The 11,806-nt window shown below is 34.9% G+C and overlaps 1 protein-coding gene across 1 annotated transcript; it reads right to left on the bottom strand.

Annotated features, from left to right (window-relative positions):
- Window positions 1–10,277: 10,277 nt before the first annotated feature.
- On the bottom strand, window positions 10,278–11,231 carry LOC117080596 (putative olfactory receptor 52P1). The gene has a single exon (XM_033205752.1). It carries the CDS (start codon window positions 11,229–11,231, stop codon window positions 10,278–10,280), a length of 954 nt encoding a protein of 317 aa, XP_033061643.1.
- Window positions 11,232–11,806: the final 575 nt, after the last annotated feature.

Genomic DNA, 11,806 nt, shown 5'->3' with positions numbered 1-11,806 from the left:
GCGGTCAAAAGCCATGGCAACAAGGATGGCTGACTCAATAACGCAAAATACGTAGCTAAAATACAGTTGTGTGAGACAGATATTAAAGTCAATCCTGGGAGCATCAAACCAGAGGATGCCAAGCATTTTGGGAGCTGTGGAAGAGGCAAGGGCCATGTCACTCACTGCCAACATGCAAAGGAAAAAATACATAGGCTGCTGAAGGCCTGACTCTAACTTGACAGTAACAATGATTACACTGTTCCTCAGCAGGGTCAGGACAAACAGGAGAAAGACAGTGATGCCAATCCAGCAGTGAAAATCTTGCAAACCAGGAATACCAATCAGGAAGAAGGATGAGATGTGGTAATGTGTAGCTTGTCTCCCATGTTAAAACTTGAGGGGTTGACTGCTTAGTGCAAAGTAGGCAGGCTTCTAAAGCAGGATTATGAAGTGATTCTGGCATAATTCTGCATGTGGGAGAATCCAGGCATACTGTGCAATAGCCTACCTGAGAAGTTGACTTTTCTCCTCAATAAATATACATTTCCTGGTAAACCATTTCACCATTCTGAGCTCCCACATATTCTTCTGTAAATGAGAAGATTTAGTGTATTTCTTTTTTATTTTTTCCGAGTTTTGAAAGTTCATTTAATTCCACTACATGATTTTTATTTCCTCTAAGAGGAACGGTTAGTAATAAAATTACCTGATATTTGTGCAAGGCCAGTGTTGAGTTCTGTGATACAAACAGTCTTAGAACAAAAACTAAATTGTGTTTTCCAGGAAATTTGCATCAAATATGGAGACACATGCACACACTCACACACACACAATAATTAACAGATATTTCAACATGCCATCACTTTTAAAACAATACTGTTAACCTTATGCAATATAACTTTATCAAGAATTCAGAATAAGATTTCCTAATGCTAAAGCATAAAAAACTTGAAAGTTAAAGACTATAAAAGGTAATGACAAAGTTAAAATTAAAGACAATAAAAGCTTTAACATCCATCAAAAGTAAATTAATATGTATTTTAGAATAACTCCTTAAGAAGATCAGAAGATAGACAGAGTAACATTACCATGTAAAATTAATGGGAGATTTCATTTACTAATTTTAGCAAATGATTAAAGCTGCAACATATAAACCCATTAGTTAATAAGTCCAGCCTGTTTTCTGAAAAGCCATTACATTTATCTGTAGAATCAGCCCAGCCTCTGCATAATGATAGTGAATACCAAACCGTCCATAATTCAGCCTTTTTGACTTTTGCAGCAAGAGTAGTTTCTTACGAGCCTAAAATTAGAGTCATAAGAACCTTTCGTTTTGAGAAAAGCTCTCTATCCTTCTTCCTGGAATCCAGTGTCTACCTCACATTGTTTGTGGAATATTCATTCCACTCTTCATAACATGATTTCTTTTATACTTGCTTCCATTATGACAATTTCTGGTTCTCAACCCCACTGATGTAAAAGTTTAAGATATTTATTTAACATAATATTTATATTAAATATTAATATGTAGCATATCATACATATTATCAGATGTTCTATTAAATATATTATCTAAGATATTTAATTAATATAATTAAGGTAAATATTTATTTGTCATATATTGTTATAAATATTGATGAATATTCCTAAGGCAATGCCTCCTTGTATGGATGTCCAAATAATATCTGTGCGGGATAATTTTTTCTTGTTATGGCATCTGCATTCTTCTATTAAAGATATGCTACACTGGGCCTATGTGAGTGAGTGTCTGAGGTGTTGCATAGTAAGGAACTGAAAAACGTGAACATGTCATAAAATGCATTAGAAACATTTAGAGCTTCAACTCTCATTAGAATATAGAGACATAGAACAGATGAAGTCTGTACCCTAGAGATAAGAACTTAAGACAAAATCAACACACATTTAACTTACAAAGCATAAAAGATTTTAAAGTATTTATTAAACTTTTATTCTTTGCAACTCCCCTCAAATGATTGTTTTTCATTTGGAAATGTGGTTTGCCCAGTTCCATTCATATATCTGTTTATGGGACAACTGAACACACAAGAGGCCAGTGGAAAATTACAGGGCATAACGTTAAGCAGAGTTGTGGTATAAGAGCAACTTAACCCACATGGAAATGTACACATAGGTTTTTAGCTAAGAAATATTGCTTAAGTTTACAAACAAGCATAATTGTGCTTGGTAAATACATGTAAACGTTTAACAATTATCATTTAGTTTCCAATAAATTTACTAATGAGATGGCAACATGTCTTATCTATACTAAGAAAAAAGAATTTAAGTGAGTTCCCAATAACCAAGAGAAGCTTTCTGTTAGGGCGCCAGAAGTGAGACACTAAGAAATTTATGGAGAATATCCCCAAAGTGTGATCTGCTTGCGCAGTTACCCCTCCCTCCTAGAAAGCCTTCTCTGTTTTCTCTAAGGCTTAGTTTGAATGAAACTCTGGAGACACCATTTATTTCACTAAGGCCATTCTTGACATGATCTTCAGCAGACAGTAAGCCAAGGAAGTAGGAATATATGCCCAAACCTCTGTAACTACCTAATTTTAGCAAATGATTAAAGCTGCAACATATAAACCCATCGGTTAGTAAGTCCAGTAACTACCTGTTGGCACTATTATTCTATCTGTTTCTGAACTAGATAAATACCTAATTCCTTCTGAAGCCTGGGCTTTGATAGCTTGCTTGTTTTGGGGTCAGTTCACAAAGACTCATGTTTGTAATCTGCCACTTCAGAGTAGATGACTCTATTTGAATATCATGGTATTTTCTATGCACTTTTTTGAATATACTACATATTTTATGTTAATGCATTATAGTAACAACACATAAAGATACCCCAAAATAAATTCAGTGAGTTCTTTCATTCTCCTCTAGCTGACTGTATTTTATTTGGTAGAAACAACAGCCATCCAGCCATTAAAGTAAGAAATCTCAGAATTATCCTTACTTCTTTTATTTAACTCTAATAGTCAAGCAGTCATCAAGTCTCTTATTTCTGTTAGAAATCTTACCATATTCTTTGTATTTGTTTATTTTCATGTTAGTCTCCTCCATCAGACTGTGAGTACCAAAAGGAAGGTACAGAATTTCTGTAAACTCCCAATAAATTTCCAGGGGAGATCCAACGTTCCTGTACGTTTTCTCCAGCCTCTTAAGAATTTCACAGAGATGTAATCTTGTTACTGAAGCTTCTGACCCTCTAGAGATTCAATTTATTTATACTTTTTGCCTACTTTTAATTAAGTTTGTCTCCTTAGAATATACTTTTTTTTTTTTTGAGACGGAGTCTCACTCATCGCCCAGGTTGGAGTGCAGTGGCCGGATCTCGGCTCACTGCAAGCTCTGCCACCCGGGTTCATGCCACTCTCCTGCCTCAGCCTCCCAAGTAGCTGGGACTACAGGCGCCCACCACCACACCCGGCTAATTTTTTGTATTTTTAGTAGAGACGGGTTTCACCATTTTAGCCAGGATGGTCTCGATCTCCTGACCTTGTGATCCGCCCACCTCGGCCTCCCAAAGTGCTGGGATTACAGGCGTGAGCCACCACCCCTGGCTAGAATATGTTTTTTTAAAATTGTTTCTAGCATAAGTTACAAAACCAGAAACCAACTTTTAATGTAAGTTCACAAGGTTATTCCATAAAAGGTAGGTTGTTGAATATATATGTTTGTGTACATATGTGCATGTGTGTGTGTGAATGTGTGTGGATGTATCCTCCAGGATTATGTGATTACTCTTCTCCACTGCCAAGTCGTATTATAATTCAAATACCCACATGTCTCTTAGAAATGTTTAATATCATTTACATGTTTACATATCTTTCTCCTTTATTTCCACTTACTTTATCTTGGATACTATTTTACAATTCATAATATATTACAGATTATAGTAAAAATAACTGCTCTCTATAAATCCTCAAATGATCATTTTTCACTGTAGCCTTCAGGAAAATGTGCACATGTGGAAACGGTTAAAAATATGATAGTGTTGGCCAGGTGTGGTGGCTCACGCCTGTAATCCCAGCACTTTGGGAGGCTGAGGTGGGTGGATCACGAGGTCAGGAGATCCAGACCATCCTGGCTAACATGGTGAAACCCTGTCTCTACTAAAAATACAAAAAGAAATTCAACAGGCATGGTGGCGGGTGCCTGTACTCCCAGCTGCTCGGGAGGCTGAGGCTGGAGAATGGCCTGAACCCCGGAGGTGGAGCCTCGAGTGAGCTGAGATCGCACTACTGCACTCCACCCTGGGAGACAGAGCGACTGGGTGACAGAGCGAGACTCCATCTCAAAACAAAACAAAACAAACAAACAAACAAACAAACAAACAAAAAATATGATAGTGTTTGCCATTGAATCAGGAAGCTCTCTGTGTCAAGTTAGCAGTTATGGTTGCTTTATAATAGGCTATTTGAGTGCTCAACATGCCCCTGCAGTCTGGAGGGCTGATAGGTTCTTTAGGAGATTTAATATCAAAGAAAAAGAGAACTGGGAAAAGTCCAAACACAAAGCAGTAGCCATATCCCTCTGGCACAGCCATGTTAACACTGTAAACTCCTTGGAGCTTCTATGTGCTTAGTGTTCATGTGTTTCTCCTGTAAAGACCACAGTCTCCAGAGACTGTCCCATGGTGGCCAGTCAAATAAGATGCCAGGGATACCAATAAAATATGTAGTTTACTTTCAAAATCAAAAAGAAAACTGATAAATGAAAATTAATTTAATGTAGACAAGCTATCCGAAATTTAAGAGAAAAACATTTCAAGTTCTTTTTCTAAAGCATTATTTTTCTCATTCTTTTCTCTTTCTGTTCCTCGGAGAGCATAATTTCAATTGACCTATGATGAAATTTACTGCTTCTTTCTTCTGATATCCAGATCTGCTGTTGACCCCTATGTAGTCTTTTTAACTTTAGTTGTTTTTTACAACTCTAATTTTTAAATATTTTTACTAACTTAATTTTTCTTGAGTTATTGTTGCCATGCTTTTATAAAGGTTCTTCAGCTATCATTTCCTTTATTGCTTGATATTTAAAATGACTAAGTTCTACTTATTTCCTTCTTTAGTCAACATCTGTTACCCCTCAGGAAAGCTGCTGTTGAAATTTTCCCCCTGTGTATATAAACTATACTATCCTGTTCCCTGTGTGTCTTGTATATTTTTTGAATATCGAAAATTTTTACATAATATAATGTGTCAGTTGTAAAAATTGGCTTCCTTTCTATCCTCAGTAATGTTTCAGTTGTTTTGTTTTTGCTACTTTCTGTTGTTGTTGCTGTTATTGACCTTCTTAGATTAATTCTATTAATTGCATAAAGTATTTATTTCTCATAGTGTGTGGACTCACAGTTCTCTCTTTGCTACCTCAGTGATTCACTAGTAATTATTCAGAGATCTCCTTAAATATCTTGATCCAGTATTTTTTCTACTCTTTGCCAAGGGAATCCCTGTATGGTGGTATAGCACTCCTTCAACATTTTGGCAGCTTACAACTCCATCTTGGACTTCATGTCCCCTTGTGCAGGTCCTCAAGATGACCCAGACATGAGAGGTGGAGACACTTGCAGGTCTTTCCTGGCTATATGCACAGCCCTGAACATGCCCATTGCCTTGTAAACTACAAGGAATCTGTCAGAGCTTTTCAAAATTTTCTATGGAGATCTCATTTCTAAAGTCTTCCTTTTAAGTTTTCAGCCAGGCTGTTGTTTGCCCCAACTAGTATTACAATATCAGACAACATCAGACAAATGTGATGCAAAACAATCAGGCAACTGTGATGTTAAGCAATTGCCTCTGATTGTTCTTAGTAAATGCATTGGTGATAGGCTTTCTTGCACACAGTGAGCTGAGAATCAGATCAAAGGACAATGCACGTGAGTGTTTTTTTGTTTGTTTGAGGAGCTAACAGAGGTCTAATAGTAATAATGCTTGGGGTGAGGAGAAGTTTTGTGGAGTTCCAATACTGCTTTGCCCCTTTCGTTGACCACGTGCCTACAAGTTGTTACAGTTACTGTATGTCTGAAAGTGATGGTTTTCAAGAATATTGCAGTATTTCTTAGAGGAATTGAAGTAGGACAAATTAAAATGTTGCAAGTACTTCCCTTATTATTAAAGCTTAGCAGTTTTCTTTTGAATAAATGGTCCTCAAATTTTTGCTAGGTTTTGCTTAAGTTCCAGGATTCTGAAAATATTGGTTTACTATTGTTACTGGTGCTTTTTAAATTATTTTCTAAATTAGTAGATTTACCAAGATATAAGTGCTTTTTCAGAAGTCATTCCTCACTCACCTTAATTTATGAAGCATTTTTCTTTTAAACATATAGACTAATAGAATAAATTTTTATTAAAATTTAAAAATATATTACTATGTTTACTGATTTGAAATGTTTCTAATAGGAAATAACCAGTAATCCTTAGTACTAATTCATGAATATTATTTGCCTTTTTTTCCCTGAGTACATTAAGATTATTTTTAGCCATTACCTATTTCACTGTCTCATTATATTTAGCAATTACCTATCTCAATGTCATATATGGAAGTGTGCCACTTTTGTATGTTTATCCTTACTGCAATTTATTGAATTTCTTGAACCTCGGTCAGTATTTTTGCTAAAACTAAAAAAAGAAATAGGCAATTGCTTAATCTTATTCTCCTTTTACTGGTTGCCCAATTATTTTGTAGACAGCTTGGTATTACTACAGAGATTCCTGACGCTTTGTTCATTAAAAAATATTTTATTTCATTCATTTTGGTGGAATTTTTTAAATTTTAATACCTCTAATTTTTCTAATCTTTTTTAGTATCTAATAATATGCAGTGAAGCCCAAGCAAAGTATTTATTTCATATTTGTATTTTTATTTCTATAGTTATTATTTTGTACTTTTTTATACTTATTTATCTGTGGCAGTTCTCCATTTATTCACTTATTATAATCAGTTTTTTCTTTAGTGTTTTATGTATTCATAAAAGTATATCTGCTAATTCCAGCATTTATGTTATAATTTTAGCATCTAAATATCTGTAATATCTGCAAGCATGTTTTTATTTATTTATTTATCTGCTGTTAATCATTTGTCTTTCTTTACCTACTTAGCATTATTTTCATGCTTAACATTATGAGTGCTACAATACTGAAAGTTTGTATTTTTTAATTCTTCTTGAAATATTTGCATTTTTAAATGATTTATTAACTTCTATTTTAAATTTGGGCATACATGTGCAAGTCTGTGATATGGGTAAACTTGTATTTTGTCCTGCTAGAGAATTAATTATATTAGAAGATTGCCTTGATTCTTTCCAAGTTTCCTTTTAGGTTTCCGTACCATGATTCTAGAGTTGCCATTAATCTACTGCTAATGTGGTTTAATTATTAAGGATTAACCATTAGGATAGTCAGTTCCAACTGACTGCAGGTAATGTTCAGAGAGATCTCTTCACTCTAGTTGGTCAGTACTCTAACATCTCCTGGCACTGAGTAATTCTTCGCTTCCCTAAGCATCTCACACCATCCCAGTTGCTTTACTCTCCCAGACTTTTGTTTTGCACAAGTGCAGTTTACAGATTATGGGAATTTATATGCAGATTTCTTAACTCTTTTCTGGCAACTTTCTTCCTCTCCAGTACCCTGCCCTGAAGATTCCAGCTACCACAGTTACATTATACTGTAATCCTTTCTTCCTCAACCAGCACAACTGAAGGTCTCAGTGTGTATTTTGCTTCTTTTTATGTTAGGAAACTACAAATAGAATTCTGGTGAGAATGTAAACGTCACTTCGTGAGTTTCTCTTTGTGGAAGGATAGCATTTTACATGCATAAGTATATATATTGTCCATTGTCTGAAACATTTTCTTCTTATATTGTGTTCAATTTTATTTACTCTCCATGACTCTAGTATATAGGAATTTCAATGATCATACTTGAGTTATATAGCAACGAACCCCTAGAAACATAGTTTCAATTTCAGTAATAAAGCTGTATGAACTGTGAGCAATTTCATTATACATGGTCTTTGATGCTACTTCTTCAATCTACAAAATACTGTGTAAATAACAGATGTGCATGATCCATGACAAATCACATCATTTATTTCAAAGTCTTTCATAATGGCTCACTGTACATCTATTCTTCACTTCACACATAGACAGTGCCACATCAAAAAGTATTGCCTCCTTATCTCTGAATGATAATCCTTTGTGATTCAGGAATTCTCAGGGATATTTCATGACATTAAAGTGCCAATAACAAATGTTGAACATCATCCAAACTTAACAGTACAACAATTTGCCAATGTATAGAAAAGATGCTTGCTCTAAGACATCTAAGACAAACACTCTAACTAACACAAAACACAAAAACAAACTACTCTCAGTAGTGTGTTTTTATAAAGAAATAAAATATTTTAATTCTCAATGTTTCTAATGTTTTAAATTACAGTGTACTGAATACATATTAATTTCACTAATTTCCTATATATTTACACATTTATAACTAACAGTAATTTTGACAAAATTGTCAGGGCATTGTAGTGGAAAAAAGATGATTGATTTAATAAATACTTCTGAGTCTGCTGAATCTGTGTGTGTAAAAGTCAGAACTCTTCTGCCACAATGTATGCTAAATTGGTTCCATATGCAGTGCTAATGCAAACATAGAAAGTAAAATAAATAAATAAGCTTTTTATGGGAAAACATAAGAAAACTTATAGTGTACAGAAAACATAAGAAAACTTACATGGGACACAAAAGACACCAGTCATAAAAGAAAAATATGCTACGTTGAACTATATTCAAACACGAACTTTGGACCATCAGAACATAATTGTTCTGTGTTTGTTTTTGTACTGGTACTGTATTATTTTAATTACTATAGCCTAATAATATAGTTTGAAGTTGGATAATGTGATGCTTCTGACTTTGTGTTTTTTTGTTTTGTTTTGTTTTAGTTAGAATGTTTTGGCTTTTCAAGCTTTTTCCTGGTTCTATATTAATTTTAGAATAGTTTTTTTTTTTTCTTTTTCTGTGAATAGAGACGTTGCAGGTTTGACAGAAATACCGGTGGTCTTTCACCTCCTTCGTTGGTTGTATTGCTATGTATTAAAATTTTTGTGGCTGTTGTCAATGAGATTGTGTTCTTGATTTGACTCTTACCTTGAATGTTGTGTATCAAAATGACACATGGACCAAAGAATAGAGAACTCAGACATAAAGCTGCAGACCCACAATCATCTGATCTTTAACAAAGTTGAGGAAAACAAGTACTAGGGAAAGAACTCTCCATTTAATAAATAGTGCTGGGATAACTGGTTAGCCGTATGTGAAAGAATGAAACTGGTGGGAACTGAACAATGAGATCACTTGGACTCGGGAAGGGGAACATCACACACTGGGGCCTATCAGGGGGAGGGGGGAGGAGGGAGGGATTGCACTGGGGAGTTATACATGATATAAACGTTATGCACATGTACCCTAGAACTTAAAGTATAATAAAAAAATAAATTAAAAAAAAAAGAAAAAAAAAGAATGAAACTGGCCGTCTACATTTACCCATAATTAACTCAAGATAGATTAAAGATTTCAATGAAAGATTCCAAACTATAAAAATCCTAGAAAAAAAAAAACTAGCAAATACCCTTCTCAACAGTGATCTTGGCAAATAATTTATGGGTATGCCCCTGAAATATATTGCCAAAAAAAACCTCAAAAATATCAGAAATGGGACCCTCTGTATCTAAAATAAAATTTAAAATTTTTTAAAAAGACATAATTAATATAGTAATAAGATAATCCATAGTTTTAAAAAACGATTTCCAATACATATAGCTAATAAAACTTATGTATCCTAAATGCCCAGTGGTGACATCATTTTTCAAAAAGAAGTCTGACCAAACAAACTGAAATTTTTCAATTTTTTTGTAATATTTATTTAGTTATTTCACATTTGTGGATGAAATATAAAATAACAACAAAATTATCAATATTAAATCATATCTAAAGTAATAAAATAATTATTAAAATAAATGTCTTCCAAACTTTGACAATTTCTGATTTATTTTTATTTCAAATAGATAAGAACCGAAAACATAAAAAACTGACAAATGGTAGTATCAAACGAAGCGAATGTACAACATCAACTATTTCTGCTACAAGGCATACAAGGCATATAAGAAGCAAGAAAGAGAACTTTGGAGACCTGATTTGAGGTATTCCGCAGGGTAGCCATGTCTTTAAGAGCCAGAATACAAACTAGGGCTGCTATTTCCATGTTTTACTTACTAGAAATCTTTTTCTTTGAGAAAAACAGACCCATCACTTGGTCTCTAATCTGCTTGGTCTTGACACCATATACCAGGGGATTGACTGTGGGGGGAACTAGAAGGTACAAACTTGCAAAAATTATGTGGACACTTGGAGGTACCTTCTTGCCAATGCGGTGAGTTAGGAAGCTAAAAAGTGCAGGCGTATAGGAGACAAGAATAGTGCAGACATGAGCAGCACAGGTGCCCAGTGCTTTAGAGCGGGCATTCTGGGAAGAAAGATGAAAGACTGCCTGAAGGATTTTGATATAGGATGTGGCAATGAGCCCTAAGTCCAATATCATCACTGAAAGGGCCACAGAGATTCCATATGCTCTGTTAATGAAGGTGTTGGCGCTGGCCAACTTCACCACAGCCATGTGCTCACAATATGCGTGATTGATGACATATTTGGTGTAATACGGTAGCCTCTTAATAAGAAGAGGAGAGGGCAAAACCATTAGGATAGCTCGAATTACACCAATGGCACCCACTTTAACAACCACTGGTGTCGTCAGGATGGTTGTATAATGCAGTGGGATGCAAATATCTACAAAGCGGTCAAAGGCCATGGCAACAAGAAGGGCTGACTCAATAACGCAAAATGTGTGGAGGAAATACATTTGTGCTAGGCAGATATTAAAGACAACCCTGGGACCATCAAACCAGAAGATTCCAAGCATTTTGGGTGCTGTGGAAGAGGCAAGAGCCATGTCATTCACTGCCAGCATGCAAAGGAAAAAATACATAGGCTGCTGGAGGCTTGGTTCTAGCTTGACAGTAACAATGATTACACTGTTCCCCAGCAGGGTCAGGACAAACAGGAGGAAGACAGGGATGCCAATCCAGCAGTGAAAATCTTGCAAACCAGGAATACCAATCAGGAAGAAGGATGAGATGTGGTAATGTGTAGCATTGTCTCCCATGTTAAAACTTGAGAGGTTGTATGTTTAGTTCAAAGTAGCCAGGCAAAGCAGGATTACAATGTGATTTTTCCATGATTCTGCATGTGGGAGAATCCAGGCATACTGTGTAATAGCCTACCTGAAGAGCTGACATACATTTCCTGGTAAACCATTTCACCATTCTGAGTTCCCACATATTCTTCTGAAAATGAGAAGATTTAGTGTATTTATTTTTTTATTTTTTCTGAGTTTTGAAAGTTCATTTAATTCTACTATATAATTTCTATTTCCTCTAAGAAAAGTAGTTAGTAATAATGTAACTTCACCCTGTGCCAAAGCAAGTGTTGGATTCTGTGAACAAAAACCAAGCTGTGTTTTCAAGGAAATTTACATAAAATATGAAGACAAAGACACATGAACACACACATTCATGCACACAATGATTAATAGGTGTTTCAACATGCAACTACTTTTAAATAATACTGTTATCCTTAGGAAGTATAACTTAATCAGTAATTCAGAATAAGATTTCCTAACGTTAAAGAATAATAAAAATCAAAATTAAAGACAATAAATGCTTTATTATGCATCAAAGG

Source organism: Trachypithecus francoisi, unplaced genomic scaffold, assembly GCF_009764315.1.
Source record: "Trachypithecus francoisi isolate TF-2019V2 unplaced genomic scaffold, Tfra_2.0 Lachesis_group8, whole genome shotgun sequence".
NCBI classification, from domain to species: Eukaryota; Metazoa; Chordata; class Mammalia; order Primates; family Cercopithecidae; genus Trachypithecus; species Trachypithecus francoisi.
Note: the sequence above shows the minus strand (reverse complement) of the source record. Positions and strands in the feature narration are given on the sequence as shown.